Source organism: Micropterus salmoides, unplaced genomic scaffold (assembly GCF_014851395.1).
Source record: "Micropterus salmoides isolate LMB-PRFRI ecotype aquatic unplaced genomic scaffold, ASM1485139v1 Ms_hic_scaffold_16, whole genome shotgun sequence".
NCBI lineage: Eukaryota > Metazoa > Chordata > Actinopteri > Centrarchiformes > Centrarchidae > Micropterus > Micropterus salmoides.
Genome location: NW_024040707.1, coordinates 32,470,326 through 32,494,673, shown reverse-complemented (window position 1 = coordinate 32,494,673; position 24,348 = coordinate 32,470,326). Strand labels below are relative to the sequence as shown.

Genomic DNA, 24,348 nt, shown 5'->3' with positions numbered 1-24,348 from the left:
CTGACTCTAGACACACAGAGTCAGGAACATCCCTGTGACTCTGATCCACCTGCAGATTTACAATTTATTCATCACTGAAGCATTTAAGTAGCTGTCTGGATTGTATATATATCATACCCACCAACCTCATGTACATAATACCTGCACAAACATTTATTCCAGCATCCTTTGCTCTCTGCTCCACTACACTGCTGTCTAAGTCTACAAATGTTATTGTTTAGTTTGTGTGTGTTGTAAGTAATTAACCCAAAATCAATGAAACATGGCTTCTGCTGTGTGAATATTCATGTTTATACAGAATGTGTGTGATACTGTTGGACAGTAACACAGCTTGAATATGTCGAGGTGTCACAGTACTGAGTCTAGCAGATGATCCTGAACTGTCCCCCCTGTCTCCATCCCCTCCAGCTGCTGTGGACTACCTGGCGAAGAATGTGGGCCTGTCCAGTCAGCGCAGGATGAAGCTGGCCGACCACTCGGCAGTACTGGGACTGCTGCAGGTGGAAACCGGTCAGGCCTACTAGTACTTTAAACCACATGACACCTGGTCACCAGCACAACCTGCAGCTCCTGCTACTGTCCCCACAAACCTCCCAGAGAACATGTGTTTGTGTGTGTGTGTGTGTGTGTGTGTGTGTGTGTGTGTGTGTGTGTGTGTGTGTGTTGATATTTAGTTTTTCTAGACTTTATTTGATGTTAGTATGTCTCCAAGCTTTAAACATTCCCCGTGGAACAGCAGGGTCAGCACCGTCTTCATATCACACCAAATGTTGTTCACAGCACCATGTATTTAACTTTTAACTAGAGATGTAAAGAATTACTATGGGAATCACAGTGTGTCCTCGCTGCAGCAGGCGTCCCTGTCCACACTCAGACAGCAGAATCATGCGTCACAGTCACTCAGACTGAACGCAGAGCACTTTTCTTCTGGTTTGCATCTATTGGATTGCTGACATTAAATGCAGGTCTGAAGGAAACACCTGCCGGGCTGATCACTTATTTTGTGTTTCCCTTTGCCATATTTGTGTGATCGCGGCTCATGAATGCTACCTCAGATCCAGTGTGTTACCTTTTGAGCACACACAGCATCACACAAGGCTGCAGTGAACAGAGACCGGTTTTCAGCTGCTGATCCGTCCCGGCTGAGTTTTAGTGTTTTAAACTTTTTGTTCACCTTGAGCAGAATAAAATGCTGGAACAACCCGAGACACCTTTTGTGTGAAACTTTATAGAAACTGAACATTAGCACAAAATATTGTCAGCTTAAAAACAAAGTGTCAGCCTTCAGGATGCCGTGTGTGTGTGTGTGTGTGTGGACGTATGTGCGGGAGATAAACTGGACCAATGCTGGAGACTCTGCAGTCCCTCTGATCAACAACAAGACCTCCTGAAGAGGTTTGGCTGGAGGCCAAACGGCTCCGGGCTGAGCAGCTGAACTTCAGTGTGATGATCCTCCAGCAGCTGGGTACCAGGGATGAACTCTTCTTTTCCTCAGTTTCATTTCATGTCCGCTCTTGTGTTTAAGCACTAGATGGTCCAACGGCTGACTCAGCTGGGTTTTGAGGAATCATCTGCAGCTAAAAGGTGGATCTCCTACAGTAGTTATGCTTGCATTCTTGGGGAGATGTGTGAGTTATGTTTCTATTCAACATAGCAACAGAAGTGCAAAATGTTTTCAAGTCATTATCTGGCCATGACAGCTAAAGGAAACAGATAAATGTTTGCTGTTTTTTATTTAAGTCTGGAAACCAAAAACTGGAAAGACTGGAAAGAACAGAAAAGAGTCTTAACAATAGAAATGTGACAACTTTGACTTGAGAAGGTTTAGTGCAGTCAGAGAGCCGTACTAACCACAAGGAGGGCTCCTCCATGCTGCGTTCAGGAGAAGAACACCACTGTAGTCCTTCAGCAACAATGCCAATCAGTTTTCTTTTTTCTTCACTCTCTGTATGTGATGCCAGACAGAGTTCATTTCATTCCAGTGTCCCTCTGCTGCATCGGTCTCACACTGAGGCTTGTAAGATCTCTGCTGTCTCTCTTTGGACGCCGGCTGTGTTAAACTTCTACCTTGTGTATGTATATTTTTTCACTCACTGCAAAGCAAGGAGAGCATGAAGGATCAAATGTACAGAAATGTTCACTCCTGTTTACCTCTTGGTCCTCTCTCTGCTTGTTTCGTTCTGCTTTCTGTTGGGCATGCGTGTTCGTATGTTGCCATAGTATAATTTATTCTACCTGTATTAAGTATTAGACTAGTGAGAAATTTGTATTGGCATTTACTCCCTCAGCCTTTCGGTGTGTCGACTGTAACACTGGCGTAACTGTTCATTAAAGCTCTACAACTGGACCAAGACCACGTGGCTGTGCGGGTTTCCTACTGCTGCTGTTGTTGTTTTAGGTAGTAAAATGGAAGAAGAAGAAAAATGATTCAGCTCAGCATGTTTGAGATTTTACAATCACTGCACTTCAGTTCAGCCTTTTGCTTTCCATCAACATTACGTTATCAATTATTCAATCAATTATTATCATTACGTAACATTCAGATGAAGGACTTTTGACATCTGTGAATTGAAAAGAATATCCCACCTTTAATAGTTGAGCCTATTTACAGAACAAACCTTGATGGTGAACTATGAGGACAAAATACCACAAAACTAATTAACTGTTCATTGATCATCATCAATGTAAAATGTTGAATTAAAAAGTTTGATTTTATGTCGTATCCTCCAGCCCAGATGTATATCTTATTAAGGACCAGAGCTTGGGAAGATGGACCTATATCATTAGGCTCTGCCACTGCAGCAGGATTTATCAAGTCCATGTTAACATAAAGTGCTCTGTGATTATAACTCGGCCCAGTTCATGTCAGCAGATATGATCCACAATGACTCTGACTCCTCTCTGAATGAGTAAAACAGAAAGAATAAATAGTCCAGCATCTGTCCACAGTGTGTTCCTCATGATGACCACAACATTACTGCAGACAGGTGAGCTGCTAGAAACAGGTAACCCACTAACTGCTGTGGAAACACCAGCAAAGGGCCACGTGCAGTCTTCACCCATTCACACATACTCACCCCCTGATGGCACCCAGCTGCCATGGAAGGAGCTGGTCTGGGATCAGGGTTTTCTGTTAAACTCGAAAATGCAGGAATGCAAGAAGGCTAAATTGATTATGTGCAGCAGGCAGTATCCCAACAGATCAACTAGAAACGCCACTGGACAGGACTGTATTTAGCAAGCAGAGGAGACAGCCTGGTGCAGGTCTTAGCATGCCACGGTGTGGAGCGGCCAGTGTTATGTAGACAGTCCAGTGGTAGTGATGACATAAACCCTTATGGTGATCTTTGATGGCCTGACTCTCCAGGCCTGAGGATGTCTGTAGATAGTAGAAGGCCTTTGTAGAATGAATGGAGGCAGACCAGCTGCCGTCCTCCACACTCCTCCTCCCTGTGATGCTGGACTCATTCCCGGGACAGACCTAAAGAGGAACGCATAGTACACCTGGGTTTTTAAATCTGGGGTCTGTGGAGACTTTCCCGTGCTAGCAGTAGTGATGTGTTTCACATCAACCAGCAATGATTGGTTTGCCAGGGGCAACCCAGAGTGCCCTGATCCGCCATCACTGTAAAGAAAGGTCCAGTGGAGAGAAGGTTTACAGGTAAGAAGTCTTTATGTTGTTTGTGTTAATGGCTCTGGAACAGGCGGTGTAGCTGTTCATTTTCTCTTCCTGAATCATGGATCAATGTCTGCTTCACTTGTTCTTTCAGTGAGATGATAAGTTTAACATCAAATCTCTAATGTGTAAAAGTTCTGTTTGTCCAGCAGTGTTTGATCATTTTCATTTTTATTTACAACAAATGTTTAAGGTGCTGTAGCTGAACAGGGAGGGGAAACCTTTGATTCTTCAGTGGAGGGGGGGTGGGGAAGCTGCATACGTTATTTGTAATCAGGAAACACAGCTAAAGCTTTATAAACACCTAAAGACATTTCACCAAAGAGAAAATGTTGACGCATTTTAGTTCAAATAGAAGAGATGCATGTAAAGATTTGGAGAAAACTGAATGTCGATCAGAGCAGCAGCAGCAGCAGCAGCAGCAGCAGCGTTGAGACTGACAGTATCACTGTTATCACTGACTGGGAACAGAAAGGAATGTAGTGATTAAAGGACATGTCTGTAGAAGTTCAGCCCCCCCGACGAATCAGGCCCGGGGGTATTGTGCACTGGGAGTACTGCTGTGTCAAACACTCAGCACTGTCACAATGAAGCACTTACAAAGCCTAACATCTCCCTAAATCCCATAATTATTCCAGGATCCATTCTGTACCTGGGCCCTGGCAGTCTGATCAGCGCACTGAGGGGATTGCACCTTCTACAATCAGCTTACACAGACAGATCGTTGTGATTGGCTAATAATATCAGCTTGTAAGTAGTGTGCTTAAGCAGTGTGATGCAGACAGAAGAATAAGGGAAAGAAATGGTTGGATCCCTCACTCCCTCCGCTGCTGTTCCCCCGTTCCATCTCTTATTTACCCTACACTTTGCATTTTCCCCTACAACAAAAGAGAGTGAGAAGCCCTCCCCGCCCCTGCTATCACTTTCGTCGTCTTTCGTTTAGTGTCAGGGTTTTACTTAAGTCTTATCGCAGCAGTCCCCTGAATGTACAAGCACTGAGCTCTGGAGCAACCTCTGCTCCCTGCCCCCACTCTCTAATCTCCACACTCCAGTGGCACTTTGAAATTAAGCTGGGTGTCTTCATCACCTCTCTGTTTTGACACTGGGCCCTCAGTTAGCCTCATTGTGGAAAAAGACTACAGTTCGTCTGAGTCGACAGGTCTGAGCCGCTCTCAAACCTGGGCTTTAAAAGGCAACATGGCCGATCCCGGACCAGATCCACAGAGCAACAAAAATCGGCTCCCATAGTGCCTTTTCTTCAGCACTAAGAACCAAGGTCCAGTGAGGCCCACTGCTTAGACGGCTGTGTATATACTCATAGAATCTGGAGTTACAATATGTAGCCCTAACTATCATTCTATGTTGTTTAGGCGTCGCCCTCTAAGGCCATCGCTTTTTTTATTTATTTACAGAAACCCAAAAGATCCCACCAAGCGTAGCACTAGGCGACAGAGGCAAGGAAAATCTTCCTTTTAATAGGCAGAAACCTCGAGCAGAACCATGGCTCAGGGTGGGCGGCCATCTGCCTCGACCGGTTGGGGTGAAGGAGAGAGAGGGAGAGAGAGAGAGGGAGAGAGAGAGAGAGAGAGAGCTCTACTATATAACTATAAGCTTTATCAAAGAGGAAAGTCTTAAGCCTACTCTTAAATGTGGAGATGGTGTCTGCCTCCTGAACCCAAACTGGAACCTGGTTCCACAGGAGAGGAGCTTGATAGCTGAACGCTCTGGCTCCCATTCTACTTCTGGAGACTCTAGGAACCACAAGTAACCCTGCATTCTGGGAGCGCAGTGCTCTGGTGGGGTAGTAAGGTACTATGAGCTCTTTAAGATAAGATGGTGCCTGACCATTAAGAGCTTTGTATGTGAGAAGAATGATTTAAATTCTATTCTGGATTTTACAGGAAGCCAATGCAGAGAAGCCAAGACATGAGACATATGATCTCTTTTCTTGGTTCTTGTTAGAACACGTGCTGCAGCATTCTGGATCAGCTGAAGAATCTTAATGGACTTTTTCGAGCAGCCTGATAATAAGGAATTGCAGTAATCCAGCCTAGAAGTAACAAATGCATGTACTAGTTTTTCTGCATCAAATTTAGACAGGATGTTTGATGTATGATTTTTGCAATATTACGAATGTGAAAAAAAGCTGGCCCTTGAAATTTGCTTAATGTGAGACTTAAACGACATGTCCTGATCAATGATAACGCCAAGATTCCTCACAGTGGTGCTGGAGGCCTGGGCGATGCCATCAAGTGAAACTACATCTTTAGATAATGCGTCATGGAGGTGCTTAGGCCCCAGAACCATAACTTCAGTTTTATCTGAGTTTAACATTAGAAAATTACAGGTCATCCAGGTTTTAACATCCTGAAGGCACATTTGAAGTTTAGCTAACTGATTAGTTTCATCTGGCTTGATCGATAGATATAACTGAGAATCATCTGCAGAACAATGAAAGTTTATGGAATGTTTCCTGATAATATTGACTTCAGGAAGCATATATAAAGTGAAGAGGATTGGTCCAAGTACAGATCCTTGAGGAACTCCATGACTTTGGCATGCATGGAGGACTCATCGTTAACATGTACAAACTGAAATCGATCTGATAAATAGGACTTAAACCAGCTTAGAGCGGTTCCTTTAATGCCAATGAAATATTCCAGTCTCTGCAATAGGATCTGATGGTCAATGGTATCAAATGCAGACCTAATAAAACCAGTACAGAGACAAGTCCTTTGTCTGATGCAATTAGGAGGTCATTAGTAATTTTCACCAGTGCTGTCTCTGTGCTATGATGAACTCTAAATCCTGACTAAAAATCCTCAAATAAACTATTGCTCTGTAGAAAGTCACATAGCTGTTTAGCAACTGCTTTCTCCAGGATCTTAGAGAGAAATGGAAGGTTAGATATAGGTCTGTAGTTGGCTAAAACATCTGGATCAAGGTTGGGCTTTTTCAGAAGAGGTTTTACAGCTACTTTAAAGTACTGTGGTACATAGCCTGTTGACAGAGATAGATTGATCATATCTAGTAGACAAGTGCTGACTAAGGGTAAAACTTCTTTAAGCAGCCTAGTCGGGATGGGGTCTAAGAGGCAGGTTGATGGTTTAGATGAAGAAATTATTGAAGTTAGTTGGTAAAGACTGAGGGAAGCAAAACAGTCTAAACATATATCTGGTTTTACAGCTGTTTCTAAGGTTCCTGAGTTTGGAGATAAGTCGGTGCCAGTTGAGGGCAGGTCTTGGTGAATTTTGTTTCTAATAGTTAGAATTTTATCATTAAAGAAGCTCATGAAGTCGTAACTACTGAGAGCTATGGGAATGCTTGGTTCAATAGAGCTGTGCCTGGGGTTGTTCCTATTTTCCTCTATTAATGACGAGTAGTACGCTGCCCTGGCATTACGGAGGGCCTTTCTATAAGTTTTAAGACTATCTTGCCAAATTAAACGAGAATTTTCCAGTTTGGTGTGTAGTTCAGCAATACAAACTCAAAAGTTATCAAAGAGTGGTCAGATAAAGAGGGATTCTGTGGGAACACTATTAAATGTTCAATTTCAATACCATATACCAGAACAAGGTCGAGGGTGTGGTTAAAACAGTGAGTCGGTTTATGATCACCAAATGAGTATTAAAATCCCCTACAATAATAACTTTGTCCATTTTAAGAACTAAAGTTGACAAAAACTCCGCAAATTCAGATAAGAATTCAGAGTACGTAAAAAAAAAGTTTTTTCACAGAAATATACTGTCAGATTTTTTCTGTTTTTTCAACATTACATGTGAATACCATGAAAATACAGAAAAATACTTTTTATTAAAAACATTAACCACAAAATAAAAGTTGTAATCTGTAAATTCATAAAAAGATTTATTTATTTATTTATTTATTATTATTAATTATAGTTTTTTTTACAGGATTATTCCATTGCTTAATTGCCCTGAATGTAAAAGGCAAAAAAAAAAATCACATATCTAAAATTAAGACAACTTTCTGTTTTTTAAAATGAGACTTTAAATTTAAGATAAATAAATGTAAAAAAACAATTGTAAAAAAACAATTGTAAAATAACGGTTAAAAGTCTGGCAGCAAAGTTTCCAAACACTTACCGTCAAATTACAGTAAAGAACCTTAAAGTATTCTATGGAGTAATTCTGTTTTTATGTAGCATGTCTACTTATGATCTAATAAATTTAATACTAATAGAGAATTAATACAAAATTATGAATTTTAATATTCAGAGAATATTAATTCATAAAGCTCTCGTTTCGCGGGGCACCACCGGAGATTTAATTCACCAGGTCTCCGGACCTCTGGGTAGCGTTTTAATAATTATACAATTATTCACTAGTGATCAGTTAGTTAATAATCGCTCAATTATCTTAAATCAATCAGTCCTTCTCATATCGAAGGAGTAAATTCTTATGACAGGGACTTGGAGTTAAGCAATACACACACACAATTCCTGTGATTACGGTGAAATTTATTAACTAACTAAGGGTGAAATAAATGCAGTTAAATACATATCAAAGAAATAAGCAATGGCTAACAAACATGAGGTAAATGGTGTTCTCTTGTGGGGAGAATTTCATTCAAACGGGCAGCTAATGAACGCAAGCTATGAGTTTAAGAGTTAAAGATAATCTATTAACAAACTATTGGACATCACTGACCATAGAATGCAGGATTTTGGTCTTACTGCTTGTCGTTTCTCCCAGCCGGGTTGCTGGTAGGCAGCCACACGCTGGCGGAGTTCTGTGCGTTCTCAGTTAGGACAGCTTAAAGCTGTCGGTCAGTCGCTTTCTCTGCCAGGGAATTGCTCCGGAGGTCCGTCTTTTGTCGGCTTATTGAAGAAACTTGCAGTGGGGGCCTTTTCAACCCTGGCTCGGGTTAGAAGTTTGGTTGTCCTTTGTTACTGCTGGCGGGCCCACGTGGTTAGGTCGTCGGTGGGATCAGTGGAAGTTAGCTCGACGAATAAAGCTTAAAAAGAACTTGGTCGTTATTGAATTAAAATGGTGAAACGGTCTGATAACCTTTAACAAAACAAAACCAAAGAAAATAAAATAAAAACAAGTAAGTTGCTGGAAACGAGAGAAAAAGTCGAGGTCGCAGCGCTTTGTGTTTGTGGCTTGAAACGAACAAAGAGCCTTTGCTGCGCCGGGTTGAACTTCTTAGGGCGTTGCCGGGAGACGGGGCACGCTGGGTGCGTGCCGAAGTGCAGTTGAAGAGAACAAGACAAGAGCGTTTGACGCTGCTTTTGTTTGTTGGGGCGTGGTTCCCAGAGGGCAGTCCTTTGTTCCCCTGAGGGCTTGTTGCCGGTTTCCTGAGAAACTGTCTTTTCTTTAAACTTTTAATATGTCTATTCAAAAATCTATTTGCGCGAATATATTCCCACAATCAAACCTTAATTGTCAAACGTTTTAATAATTTGATAAAAGGAAAACAATTGTCAGTAGTTCAACCTTCAGGTTAGCATTTCCTAGGAATCACATAGGATGAGAGGAACTTAACTAGCTTTCTGGATAATGTTGGCTGTTACATGTTCTTACTTAGGGAATATAAGAAAGATACACGAATGGCATCAGATTATGACCAGGTAAATACAGAGTGGCATTTATACATTAACGGCATTTCAGAACGATGGAATACTCATTTTGTTCACTTGGGGGAGCTCTGGTTACATGAAGATAGCTTTGATTAATCCTAAAACAATCTTCTGCTCAGGAGCTGGGGAATTTAGTTATTTAACATTAAATTCGAGCTGAGACAGAGACATTTCTTTATCATCATTTCTAAAGGAAGTGTCATAAAGTGTTGGGAACAAAGCATTGGTTACAGAAATGTCATTGATCCTTGTTGAAAATTAAAACACTGCAAAATTAACTTATTTAGATTCTTCTCAACAACAAATATCAACCATAACATGGTAACGTAAATACTAACCTAAGAGGCAAACACCACTACTAACTTAGCAAGGATTATTATTTAAACAGAATTATTTAAACATTGTTTTAGCTCAAGAAGGCAGGAGTTGTGTCCCCCCATTTCGCAAACCTGGCTTATCACATTTGCACATTGGCTAAAAGAGAGAAGGGAGTGGTGTTTTATGGCTCAGCGTTCTGTGGGAAAAAGAGTCAGGTTGACCTGTGGAGAGAGAGGGGTCGGACAGCCCCTTGTCCTGCTAAGTGTCTCCAGTGACACCTTTATGGTGAGAGAGGTTACTAAGGCTCTTTGAATACACAATCCTTAAGCGATGCATGTCTGATTAAGTCTCTGCAGATCCTTACCGAACCCCAGGTGATGTCTCTAGTTTTTGCATGTCAAAAGGCCAACTCCAGGGGAGGATAATTAAACATTAGATACAATTATTTAATATACCTCACCAAGCACTTTATTAAGAGGGCGTGCAGTCTACTGCAATCCAAACAGCTCTGCCATAAATCTTTACTTTTACTAAGCTTAGATATTTAACAAGTGTTTCTATTATTGTTCCCCCTTCATGTATGTCAATGGGGTAGACAATATTAGGAACACAGTAAAATCGGTAATAACAGAATATATGTCAGTTATTGTCATATTTGATTGCATTAGACAGCAGATATTCCTGATAAAATGCATTGTGAGTGTATATATTAGATTTCCCAAAAGAGACAAAAAAAAAACAACCTGATTTTCTGCAAGTGGACAGTTGTGGACAAAAGTTTACATACACTTCTAAAGAACATACATATCATGGCTCTTTGAGTTTCAAATAATAACTACAACTCAAATTTTTCTGTGATGGAATCATTGTCACAAAAAACAGTCATGAATTTTGGTACTTTTATGAATTTATTATGGGTCTTTCGAAAATGTGACCAAATCTACTGTCAAAAATATAGATACAGCAATGTTAATATTTGAGTCCGAACAAATGACCGAGAGCGGAATGTGATGGTGAAAGTTGGCAGAGGAATATATTAGCAGTAAGTTTCTGTCTGGTAGTAACTGTGCTGTATAGGTCACTGTGTGTCTGTTAATAAAAGTCTGTAGTTTCCCCAGTGGCTGGAAAAGTGAAGGCTGTTAGCGCTAGCTAACATCTCACCTGTACAAGGGCATGCTCTGTTCCCCACACCAGACTCCGGACTTTGGGGACAGAGCCTTCAGCGTCGCAACCCCCACCCTCTGGAACTCATCCCCACAGAGATCCAAAATGCTCCCTGTCTGGACACTTTCAAAGATCCTACTAAAATCCCAGCTCTTTATCAAGGCATTCAATCCTGAATGACTTTTTGTTGTTCTGTAATTATGTGTAAAGTGTCCTTGGGTCCCGTGAAATGCCGGTTTATAAGGTATGCGGCCGTTTTCATAGTGATTGTTTTGCGGCATGTACACTTCCAATGATGGCAGGACTATTCAAAGAAGGGAAATATTGTCCCACTTACCTAGATCCCTAACTAGAACCATGGAAACCAACAGTAGTAGAGAGAAACAGATCTACGGTATATCCATCTTGCGTGGCAGATGAGGAAACAATGGAAAACCAAAAGTTAGATGTTGGACAGAACCATGATATCCCCACCAGAATTATGGGGGTAAAATAATGAGAACCAGCACTACCAGGCGCGCAAAAATCAAATGTGGGCAAGTGGCAGTCCCAGAAGGCCAAAGGTTCTGGATAAGATATACCAATGACTCAATAGGGCAATTTTCTGTCGCGCCTATATTTCAGGGTACACTTCCAGTAGTGGATGAGTTCTGGCTATGCGATGACGATGAGCACATAAAGGTCAGGTTACCTGAAAATTGGAGAGAGAAAAGGATAAGATCTATGTGACATGGAACCAGGAGCCCAAAGTAGTACCCTCCGACCATCACGCCATAGGAGAAGATTGGATAATTTCCGGAAAGGCAGTTGGCTCAATACCACTTATTGGGTAAATTATGAACGCTCAGTATATAGCGCGCAGTAGTAGGTGGATAAACTAATTGTGGTACAACCAACAGAGGTTTATTAATCAAACTATAGCCACGTTATGTGCCATAAATGAGCAATTACGCTCAATGTCTCTGATGGCCATGCAGAATAGGTTTGTTCTAGATACGCTGTTAGCTGAAGATCAGGGAGTATGTGACTACTTTGGAGATGAGTGTTGTGCAGTGATATCGATGCATACAGGCCAGGAAGGGAACCTCACAAAAATGCTGAAAACATTAAAAGTAATCTGAGATGAACATGTGCAGCATTCACACAGGAACACTAGGATAAACAGTTTGGGAATGGTTCAGTAAACTATCCTGGAAAAAGATTCTGCAGGTGATAGGAATGATCATTGGAACGTTCATGCTGATAGTTATGGTCATCAGATGTTGTGTATATCCCATGATTCGATTGCTGATAAATAGGGAACTTAAAGTGATCACAGGAACCTACCCACTCCAAGTCTATGAGGAGATAGAGATGGGTCCACTAAACAAAAATCTGAAGGTAGCCATCGTTCCTCCAATGGAAAAAATCGGTGACAGTGAATATGTGCGCATGAAACCCGTGAATTGGCGAATTGTACCCTAAATTATTATGGAACAACACTAAAAATAAAAAACATATTTCAGGAAAAAGAAATAGAGGAAAAGCCTGACAGTATAACTCTATTAAATCTCCTACCGTACGGCCCAGTGTTACTTGGCAACTCCCAATCAGTTCAGTCAAAAAGATACCCATTACTGATTCCACCCTATAACATTCAATTGAAATCAGTTTATTGTAGGAGGTGGACCACAAAAACGTACACAGAGCAATCAGGAGTAATTATCGTTAAGAGCACTGTTGTAACAACTTACAAATATGATTTGGTGTCCACTAGAACAAATTATTGCATCCCTCTGTTCACTGCAGCCAAGAAAGAAGTTATTACATTAAAAGCAGGAAAAATTGTTTTATTTACCGAGTTTGACAAAATATGGTAGAAAAGGCATTTCACAGTTATCTGACAGGTGTAGATGGATTTATGCACTGTATGACAATATATGTATAATCCATACAGACACAAGACTGAGCAATGAGTGTAAATACGATGCGAAAGCTCTAATGTGACAAATGTGAAACTAATAACCCATTTTGCTATTTTGATAAAATCCTGGCAGAAGGCCATGGTTGGATCAGCAGTCTACCAGGGTAATCCCCTCTTTGAGAGCCAGGTCAAGAGAACAGGAACAACTATGTAAGGGCCCAAATATCTTCCCAGCATAGGCTTCAGGTAACTCCCCTTGATCCTGTCAGGATGGGTCCAAGTATAGGGTTTGCACCCCTAGGGCAGCACATGTAGTTTCGCCGTTGCCGAGGCCTGGGCCCTCATGGCTGTTTTTCCCATCCCCCAGCCTGTTGGGATCATCAGATGAGGATCCTCCGGGTTTTAACGATGGAGGGGATCAGCTGGAGACCCATATACTGGTTCCCTCACCAGTGCAGAGTGTTACACCACGACCTCTTGCCAGTGATGCCCTGCTGCCTCCCACCAGTACTACACCACCACCATCCACAAGCAGTGCTCAACCACCGCCCACCACTGCAGAAACCACCTTGAAACAACCAAGCAGGGGAACTGCAACCCAGGTTGATCCTAAGTTTCTGGCTGACTTGCACTCACCATCGTTCAGGTTGATCATCGTTCACCATGAAGATATCCAGACAAAGAGAGAAATGTGCCAAAGCATCTGCAGCCCGACGCCGACTGGAGCTTGCAGAGGTGCACTCCACAGTGAGACAACTGACAAAGGAACGTGATCTGTTTCAACAAGAGCGAGATGCTCTCGCTGCTGTGATTACTGATTACCCAAGGAGAACTGGAGCAACTCCCCAACCAGTCCAGAGAAGATATGATGAACTGAGGGACTATGAGTTACCGTGAAAGCCCAAAATTTGCAAATCATTTACAGTGTATTCTATTTTAGGTATTCCACTTTTATATACTCTAGTGATAAGGTATGCTATAAAGTACTATAGCATACTAAGTAGTTTATTAAGTAGAAAATGGTACAGTATAAAAGCACCGTAGTAGTTTGAGTAGTCGCTTAGTCAGTATGTGATAAGTTTAACCTCCTTATATCAGGAAAACTTACATCATATTAATCAATATATTTGAAAAGTGTAAACTCTACATATTTATCAATGAAGACAGAGGAAGAAGTCACAGAAATGTATAGGAAAGTTTAGATGGAGGATCGATGTGCCAGGTTGTGCTATTATGCACTTAGATGCACATGTTGAACCGAGTTGTCACCGGACCTTACCCGAATTGTGATAACCTTGATTTGCATGATATGAACAGAATGTATCATTTATTCAGTGTATCATCTATCAGTATGTTATGTTTTTCAGACACTTGTATATGCATGTAACATGCCTAGTTAGAAGTGAGTGTTAAACTGAACTCTTAGGTGTTGCTCTACCGTCTGTGTGAGACCAGAGTTGACAGGCCAAAAAAGATGACCCTCAGGGATGTTCCGCGGAATGTGTTTTGTAAGGAGGCATGAAGAAGGGTCAAATGGGTCACATGCAACAGAAAAAACATGCAACTGAGGTATATTGTAGATACTCAGATACTACTCTGTAGCAAAGGAGAGAAGACCATGTACCCAGATTGTATATATTTCCTGGACCCCATGACTATGACAGAAGGTGGCGTTAAGAAACGTTAGGTCTAATGCTGTATGCTTTGGAAAAACCACACTCCTTGCTGCTGTTATGGATATGATGTTAGTTAAAAAGTGGGGTAAAGTGGGGTGGAAGGGAAAGTAGTGTTTCCCATAATTAGCCTATAATTTTGATAATTATCAACGCCACATATGATTTTCCAAATCTTACTATGCATATTTAAAATTTTTGATTAAGGAGCTGTATTGAGGAGCATATATTTGTGCAGCACTTCCTGGCTCACTCCCTCTCTCTCAAGGAACAAACCTGTCTGTTAGAACGTTAGAATACCCCCCCCTGCTGTTATTCATGTCAAGTAATATAGTAACCCAACGAAGGTTAAAGTCAAGGGTGTTGTGGTGGCAGCTGACCCGGCTGACGGTGAGTGTCCTGGTTTTTTTCTCCTTATCAGTTATTCTGTTTTTTCCTTGGTTTTCTGTTCCCTGCCTGCCTCCCTGTGTTTTCTCCCCTGTGTGCTCTCTCTCTCTCCCTCTGCTCCTGAGCCCAGCCAACTACCTGCACCTCATCAGCCACCTCATCAGCCACCTCGTCAGCCTGCCACACCTGCCAGTAATTACCTCATCCCTGCCTGTATTTCAACCCCGGTTCTCCACACCATCCTCGCTTGATCGTTGTTGCTCCATACCCAATGCCACCTCCACGTACAGGCTCTCATGTTTCTTGTTTTGTTCTCACATTTCCCCCGTGCTTTGTCTCTGTCATCTCTAACCCTGTCTCTCTGTTTCCCTCCCAGGTACACTCACCCTTGTCCTCCGTTCAGTCGGCTGGGCTCATCGACCGCCCCTCTCCTCCTCAGACTTCCCCCACGGCGTCCTCCCTGTTCTCCCACCGCTCCTCGCTTCCTCGGCCCCAGTGTTCCCCAGCTCCCTGGCCCCCAGTCTCCTTGGTTCCCCGTACCTGTGTTTCCCCGACATCCACCTCTCCCTCCACTCCAGTCCCTCTCACCCTTTTTCCCTCAATAAACCTCCTTCCCTCAGAGTGCTGCGTTTGGGTCCTCTCTGTCCCCACACCACACAACCTCTTAACAAAGGGAAACTGGACTTGGTTGAAGATACTGGAAGACGTTTCGTCCCTCATCCAAAGGACTTCTTCAGTTCTGACTGACTGGCAGGGAAACTCAGCTATTTAACCTCAGTGTGGTTGTTTGCCAGGGTCATCAATACTGCTGGTTCGTTAGTGTTCCTGGTTGCTGTAACGACAGTCGTTCCAGTCGTTAGGACTAACGGTGGCCAAGACTGAATGACCATCGTTGGTATCTTCACCTGAGGCCAATAGGTTACGTTTGTTAGGTTTACGTTTTTCCTCTGATCAATGACGGCTTCTCAACCAGGGTGTAGATGGCTTCCTTGACACCTCTTTCAAACCATCCATCTTCTCTGTCTAAAATGTGCACCTGGTGGTCCTCAAACAAGTGTCCTCTGTCCTTCAGATGTAAGTAGACAGCAGAGTCTTGACCTGAGGAGTTGGCCCTTCTGTGTTGAGCCATGCGTTTGTGTAGTGGTTGTTTAGTCTCCCCAATATACAGGTCTGTGCATTCCTCACTGCATTGGACCGCATACACTAGATTGCTTTTCTTGTGTTTGGGTGTGCGGTCTTTGGGGTGGACCAGCATCATTAGTGTGTTCTTGGGTTTAAAAAACACAGGGATGTTGTGTGTGTTGAAAATCCTCCTGAGTTTCTCTGATACTCCAGACACGTATGGAATCACAATGTTGTTGCGTTTGACCTTCTTTTCCTCCTCCCCTGTAGTTTTGTTCTTCTTGGATCTTGTGGCTGTCTTCACAAAGGTCCATTTAGGGTATCCACAGGCTGCAAGTGCCCCCTTCAGGTGGTTCTGTTCCTTCTCTCTGGCTTGGGCGCTTGTTGGTATGTTTTCTGCTCTGTGGTGCAGTGTTCTCATGACCCCTAGCTTGTGCTCCAGTGGGTGGTGTGAATCAAAGAGTAGGTATTGGTCTGTGTGTGGGTTTTCTGTAAACGCCAATCTGCAGGCTCCTGTCCTCTTCAATGTGTACAGCGCAGTCCAGGAAGGCCAAACTGTTGTTGTGAACATCTTCTCGTGTGAACCTGATGTTACTGTCCACAGAGTTGATGTGTTCTGTGAAGGCTTGCACTTCCTGGCTTTTAATTTTGAACCAAGTGTCGTCCACATATCTGTACCAGTGGCTCGGTGCTATTCCTCTGAAGGAGTTGAGGGCTTTGTTCTCCACTTCTTCCATGTAGATGTTTGCCACAATCGGGGATACCGGTGAGCCCATGGCACAGCCATGCTTCTGTCTGTAGAATCCTCCGTTGTACTGGAAGTAGGTGGTGTTTAGACAGAGGTCGATTAATTTACAGATCTGGTCAGGGCTGAGGCTAGTTCTGTTGTCCAGGGCGTTGTCTTGTGTTAGCCGTTTCCTAATGGTTTCTACTGCCTCTATGGTGGGGATGCAGGTGAACAAATAAGTCATGTCATCGGATACCATGGTTTCATCTGGATCCAGTTTTAGTCCTTGAAGTTTGTTTAGTCAATAGAGTTTTGGATGTGGTGAGGCGTGTTTCCCACCAAAGGAGCTAAGATGGTAGAAATGTGTTTGACAATGTTGTAGGTGACCAAGTTAATGCTGCTGATAATTGATGAGGCAGACACCATCTCCACATTTAAGAGTAGGCTTAAGACTTTCCTCTTTGATAAAGCTTATAGTTAGGGCTGGCTCAGGTAGTCCTGAACCATCCCTTAGTTATGCTGCTATAGGCCTAGACTGCCGGGGGATTTCCCATGATGCACTGAGCTCCTCTCTCCTCTACTTTCTCTCCCTCTGTATGCAACCTTATCCCATTATTGCATGTTACTAACACAACTTCTCCCCTTTCTGGTAGTCTTGTGCTTTCTCGTCCCTCTCCTCCTATCACTTCCTGCAGGTTTTCTGGCTCTGGAGCTGTGGAGTCTGGATCTGTGGCTGCGGGTCACCTGCTACCCCTGTGTTCCTGCTCGACACCCTCTACTGCAACGACTATTGTTGCTAGTCTTATTGTTATTATTGTTTTTATAATCATTAACATTACGATGGTTACCATTAACACTATTATAAATATCTGTACCATTTTTCATTTAGTCTATAGCAACATTACCTTCACTGTCTGTACCTCTGTGTGTATATTGTGTAGGCTGCCCCCCTCCCCTCTCTCTCTCCTTACATCCCTCTCTCTCTCTCTCTCTCTCTCTCTCTCTCTCTCTCACCCTCTCTCTCTCTCTCTCTCACCCAACCGGTCGAGGCAGATGGCCGCCCACCCTGAGCCATGGTTCTGCTCGAGGTTTCTGCCTCTTAAAAGGAAGTTTTTCCTTGCCTCTGTCGCCTAGTGCTTGCTCTTGGTGGGAACTGTTGGGCTTCTGTAAATATCATCACAGAGTATGGTCTAGACCTGCTCTTTTATGAAAAGCGCTGTGAGATAACTGTTGTTGTGATTTGGCGCTATATAAATAAAATTTAATTGAATTGGCCTGAGTGGGGTCCATAAATACATGGAATGGCTTGGATGATACGAACGGATACAAACGGTAATATTGTTCACGGGTGATGGTGTTGTCCTTCTGTAACTATTGTAGACATTCTATGGCCTTTTTCTTGTATCCGCTGGTTGGGTCTCGTCTCAGTGTCTCATATGTGTTTGTGGCCATTAGTAGTGTGTTGACTTTGTTCTGGTAGTCCGCTGTGTTAAGGACTACCGTGCATCTTCCTTTGTCAGCAGGTAGGATAGTGATGTTTTGATCCTTGCTCAGAGATGTCACAGCCTTCCTTTCTTGGATGGTGAGGTTGGAAGGGGGGGCCTTCACATTAGAAAGGGCTGCAGATACCTTTAGTCTGAGCTGTTCCACTTCTGTTTCTGTTAATTTGTTTTTCCTAATGGCCGATTCTGTGGCTGTGATGAGGTCTACTATAGGTAGTTGCTGTGGTGTAATGGCAAAGTTTAATCCTTTGGCCAGAACGTCTTTCTCTGGTTGGGTGAGTTCCCTATCTGACAAGTTTTTCACCCATCTGTTTGTTTCATGTGTTGTGGGGTTGTTGTCCTTTTTCCTCCAAGACAATTCTCCTGTTCTGTTAGTGCAGCTGTCTCTGGACTGTAGGTTTTGGAATTTCCGGGTCTGTCTTTCTTTGCTCTTGTTGTGCTGAGATAGCTGTGCTTTCTTGATGAAGTCCATGACCTTTCCCAGTGCTGTACTGGTCAACACGGTTGCAGGTTCCAACCTCCACTGTACAGCACCGGGGGTGTAGAAGCTACCTGTGCTAATGCAGAGTAGCATTTAGCTCCTTAGCTTGAGCTAACTTCATCACATACAGCTCTTCAGAAACCAATGGGTGACGTCACGGACACTGTCTATTTTTATATACAGTCCATGTTCTTAGCCCACTTCTCTCTGTTCTTCCTCAGTGTGGTCTTGCGCTAAAGTGAGTGCACACTGCAGATTACTGGATGCGCCGAGGGTCAAAATAGCGCTGCTTTAAGGCCCGTATTTTTTATGTGGTCTATGGTAAGGAGGAGACATGGTTGAGATGGGTGGCTTGACCAGAAACCATACTTTCACTTGTTTCCTGTCTTAAACACAAAGTCAATATTGAGTTTTTTTTATTCGTTTGCATATGGAACACAAGTAATGTTCTGTTTTCAAATCGTTATTCACTAGTTTTATTTTGAAAGCCTAACCAGACGTTACGTATTTATTGTTGCTTACTTGACCGCCGAGACGTCCAAAAACAACACTAAATGGGTGTTAACCCAGGCCATAAAAAAACTGAGACTTAAGAAGCCTGAGACTTTTTTCAATCTCATTTGAAATGCTTTGTATGGCCTAGATAGTCCTTACTTAAGAGGGTAAATACTTATTAAATAATTCCCTTAAACTTTCTACGTGATTGTATGAACCATAGGTGCATTTATGTTTTTTCATTGGAATAATACTTTTTATCAGATACAATCATTAAGCACATCATTGATGAGCTGGTAGTGATAGATGATCTGTCTCAGAGATAAGGTACCAGGCCTGTAACGGTGAGGCTTTTCCACGCCGCCAGTAACGTTAGCTGGGGCATCTTTCAGGCAGTCTTAGCAGCATCCTTTGCACTTTGCCACTAGTAGATTTATGAGTTATGCTGAGATTGTTTCTATTCTTTCTCGGGACAGTATCAAAAAACAGGCAGTTAGCCTATGAAATAATTTTTTTTAACTTTCCAAATGATCTTATGAACCATTAACAACTCATATATAAATGGTTTGTCATTAAAATAATACTTCATTTATAAATAGTGACCGTCAAGAGGCTTAACTCTGCCAAGCTCGATGGGCCCTGTTCTTCAACCGGTTCAACTTCACCCTCTCCTACCGCCTTGGATCCTGCAACACTAAACTCGATGCTCCTGTCTTGTCGCCTCCGTGGTCTGGGAGGTGGAATCCGCTGTACCGCTCCCAGGTCCTCCAGTGGGCGCACGGATCGGTGGACTGGGCTGGAGCCCAACGGAAACACAACCATTCTCACTATCGTCGACCGCTTTTCTAAGTCTGCCCACTTCATTCCCCTGCCCAAACTCCCCACCTCTCTGGAAACAGCCCGCCTGCTTATCAACCACGTCTTCCACCCCCATGGAATCCCTCTGGACATGTTGAAGACCATCACACACCTTATGTTTTTAGCTACATGGACAAGGCTGTGTTCCACATGGTAAAAACACGCCTGCAAGGACAAAATTTGATTGGAAAAAGAGCTACAGTGGGTGTCCCAGGCCAAAGGGGTGCCAATATCACCATGTGTGCAGCAATATCCTCCGATGGAGTGCTGCTACACAGACCGCTCATTGGGCCATACAATACAGAATGCCTCACTTTGTTTGTTGATTGGTGTGTTCAATAAAAACAAACAATTCAATTGTTTGTGCAGTATTAGTTTAAGCAGATTGTGTTTGTCTATTGTTGTGACTTAGATGATGATCAGATCACATTTTATGACCAATTTATGCAGAAATCCAGGAAATTCTAAATAGATCACATACTTTTTCCTATGACTGTAAATGCAGTCTCTGAGATGCAGTTAGATGAGTAGCTCTGTGAATTCACCCAATTACAGCTGTGTATATGACAAATTAATAACTTGAAGATAATAAAAACTTTAGATTACAGTGCAGATTACAGCATGGTGGCTCTAGCTGTTCAGTTATCTCATGCTAAAATCTATAGTCCTTACATTATTAGTTGTCCCCCCCAGCATGGTGGGTTAGAAGACGCAGCTGGAGACAGTCTCTTTATGCATTCATGAGCCATGTGCTACGCTGGTTAAATAAAATAGCATCATGATATCCCTAAAGCGTTACTAATGATATGTACCTGCCATCCAGGCCTCTTCACAAATGCAATGTGACACAGACAAATGAGAAATCTGCACTGCAGCCATTTTCCACCCAACTCATTTTTACTATTCTGTCACCATAATGTCGTATCAAGCCCTTTACATTGTCTGCCCTGACCCTGATGTTTACCAGAAATCAAACTTTTCCAGTTCCAACCGAGGTCAGGTCTCTGTCTCTGGGCCTACGTCTCCCAAGAAACATTTTACTGTCCAGGATGAGCGCTGTCCAAAATTCTGCAACACCACAAATAAGATGGCTAGTGACTAATGCATATCTAAAATGTGACTTTCAGTTTAGAAGAGAGGGAACTTCCTGTTTCCCACATGCTGCTTTCTTCATGCCTTTCTTTAAAAACAGAAAACTGTCTAAGAAAGACACTGAACTAAAATGTGCACTACTCAGTTTCCTCGGTGTGTCTAGAGACTAAATCAGTGTCCCCAGTGGGTCTAAAGACTAAATCAGTGTCCCTTCTGTGTTTAAAGACTAAATCAGTGTCCCCAGTGTGTCTAAGGACTAAATATGTTTCCTCTCAGTGTCTAAAGACTTAATATGTGTCCCCGGTGGGTCTAAAGACTAAATCAGTGTCCCCGATGTGATGTGATGATCCTGGTGTGTCGAAGTGTCCTTGGGCAAGATAGTGGTCCCAAACCCTGGTTTGCCCTGTGAATGTTAGTTTCAATTTGAGCACTTAGGCTCAGAATGCAGATCTAGTGTATAAGTGCTTTGAGTGGTCAAAAAGACTAGAAAGGCGCTATACGGAGCATTTACATTTAAAACTGGAACCTGGTTCCACAGGAGAGGAGCTTGATAGCTGAACGCTCTGGCTCCCATTCTACTTTTGGAGACTCTAGGAACCACAAATAACCCTGCATTCTGGGGGCGAAGTGCTCTGGTGGGATAGTAAGGTACTATGAGCATGTTAAGATAAGATGGTGCCTGATCTTTAAGCGCTTTGTAGGTGAGAAGAATGATTTTAAATTCTATTCTGGATTTTACAGGAAGCCAATGCAGAGAAGCTAAGACAGGAGAAATGTAATCTCTTTTCCTGGTTCCTGTCAGAACACGGGCTGCAGCATTCTGGATCAGCTGAAGAGTCTTAATGGACTTTTTCGAGCAGCCTGATTATAAGGAATTGCAATAATCCAGCCTTGAAGTAACAAATGCATGGACTAGTTTTTCTGCATCATATTTAGACAGGATGTTCCTGATTTTTGCAATATTACGAATGTGAAAAAAAGCTGGCCCTTGAAATTTGCTTAATGTGAGACTTAAACGACATGTCCTGATCAACGATAACTCCAAGATCCCACACAGTGGTGCTGAAGGCCAAGGTGATGCCATCCAGGTAAACTACATCTTTAGATAATGCGTCACGGAGGTGCCTGTGCCCCAGAACAATACAGTTTTATCTGAGTTTAATATTAGAAAATTACAGGTCATCCAGGTTTTAACATCCTGAAGGCACATTTGAAGTTTAGCTAACTGATCAGTTTCATCTGGCTTGATTGATAGATATAACTGAGTATCATCTGCATAACAATGAACGTTTATGGAATATTTCCTGATAATATTGCCTAAAGGAAGCATATATAAAGTAAAGAGGATTGGTCTGAGCACAGATCCTTGTGGAACTCCATGACTAACTTTGGTGCGCATGGAGGATTCATCGTTAACATGTACAAACTGAAATCGATCTGATAAATAGGACTTAAACCAGCTTAGAGCGGTTCCTTTAATGCCAATGAAATGTTTCAGTCTCTGTAATAGGATCTGATGGTCAATGGTATCAAATGCAGTGCTAAGATCTAATAAAGCCAGTACAGAGACAAGTCCTTTGTCTGATGCAATTAGGAGGTTGTTATTAATTTTCACCAGTGCTGTCTCTGTGCTATGATGAACTCCAAATCCTGACTGAAAATCCTGAAATAAACTATTGCTCTGTAGAAAGTCACACAGCTGTTTGGCGACTGCTTTCCCAAGGATCTTAGAGAGAAATGGAAGGTTAAATATAGGTCTGTTGTTTGCTAAATCATTTGGATCAAGTTTGGGCTTTTTCAGAAGAGGTTTAATTACAGCTACTTTAAAGTACTGTGGTACTTGGCCTGTATTGGCCTGTTAATAAAGATAGATCATATCTAGTAGAGAAGTGCTGACTAATGGTAAAACTTCTTTAAGCAGCCTAGTCCGGATGGAGTCTAAGAGGCAGGTTGATGGTTTAGATGAAGAAATTATTGAAGTTTTCATTTCATTTTTTCATTTATTTCGGTTTGGTCATTTACAGATCATTCAATCAAATCATTCAAAACATAAACACTATAGATGACCAGGTGCAGGCAGAAGCTAAAGCTTATTGTGCCTGCCCTTAGCTTTAGAATCATAAATGCAACTCATTAATGACAACATCTGTTCATAAAATTAACAGTAACACATTAGTGGACCATTGTCCACAACAGAAACAAGCCTATTTAATTAATTTTCATTCTAATAAATATTTTTCCAATGTTATTCTCTTGTAGATATTTTTAAACTGAAAAATAGACATGGCTTGTTTTAACTCATTACAGCAACTATTCCACAATTTAACTCCTTTATTTGATAAACAGTGTTCTCTTAATGTAGAATGTACTTGTGGTGGATTAAATATACATAATCCTCTAAGATTATATTTACTTTCTCGCTGGGTAAATAATAATTGCAAGCATTTAGGAGTTTTATTATATTTGACTTGATAAATAAACTTTAACGTATACAAATCAACTAAGTCATAAAACTTAAAAATTTTTGATTGATGAAACAGTAAATTACTTGGTGGTGTAGTTAATTAATCTGATAACCTTCTTTTGTAATAGGAAAATTGGATTGGTTCTAGTTTTGTATGTATTTCCCCATATTTCAATACCATACGTTAAGTATGGTGTGACAAGTGAACAATAAAGTAAATGTAATACATTTTTGTTCAAAATATATTGCAACTTATACAAAATTGCAATCGTTTTTGATACTTTCTTCTGAACGTTAAAAATATGCGGTTTCCATGTCATTTTACAATCAATAATTACTCCAAGGAATTTTATATGATTTACTCTTTCTAATGCATTATCATTAATAGTAATCCTGATCTCATTATTTATCTCTTTATTACTAAATACCATAAATTTAGTTTTATTTAAATTGAATGACAATTTATTCAAATCAAACCAATTCTTTAGTTTATATAATTCTTTCTCTACCACCAACACAAGCTCTGTAATATTTGGGCCAGAACAATAAATTGTTGAATCATCCGCAAAAAGAATAAAATTTAAAACATCCGACACTTTACAAATATCGTTTATATATAACAAAAATAACTTGGGGCCCAAAACAGAGCCTTGCGGAATGCCACAATTAATTCTCTGAAAGCAGGACGCAACTCCATTTAAATTAACGTACTGAAAACGGTCTGTTAAATAATTTTCTAACCAAGAATATACATTTCCCCTAAATCCATATTTTTCCAATTTATATAATAATATTCTGTGATCGATGGTATCAAAAGCTTTCTGTAAATCCAAAAAAACTCCGATTGTATGTAATTTTTTATCTACTGATTGTGATATATTTTC

At 41.7% G+C, this 24,348-nt stretch overlaps 2 protein-coding genes across 3 annotated transcripts in view; one reads left to right on the top strand and one right to left on the bottom strand.

Moving 5' to 3' along the window:
• Positions 1-2,353, top strand: part of LOC119904969 (paired box protein Pax-7-like) — a 60,572-nt gene extending 58,219 nt beyond the window's left edge. For both annotated transcript variants that reach the window (XM_038721610.1, XM_038721609.1), the window contains exon 9: positions 409-2,353. In XM_038721610.1, the coding sequence (XP_038577538.1) occupies positions 409-524 (116 nt within the window). In that variant the 3' untranslated portion in view covers positions 525-2,353. The remainder of the gene's footprint in view (positions 1-408) is intronic.
• Positions 2,354-19,744: 17,391 nt separating this feature from the next.
• Positions 19,745-24,348, bottom strand: part of LOC119905839 (DENN domain-containing protein 2D-like) — a 28,733-nt gene continuing 24,129 nt past the window's right edge. The window contains exon 14 of the mRNA XM_038723192.1: positions 19,745-19,993. Within this exon, the coding sequence (XP_038579120.1) occupies positions 19,745-19,993 (249 nt within the window). The remainder of the gene's footprint in view (positions 19,994-24,348) is intronic.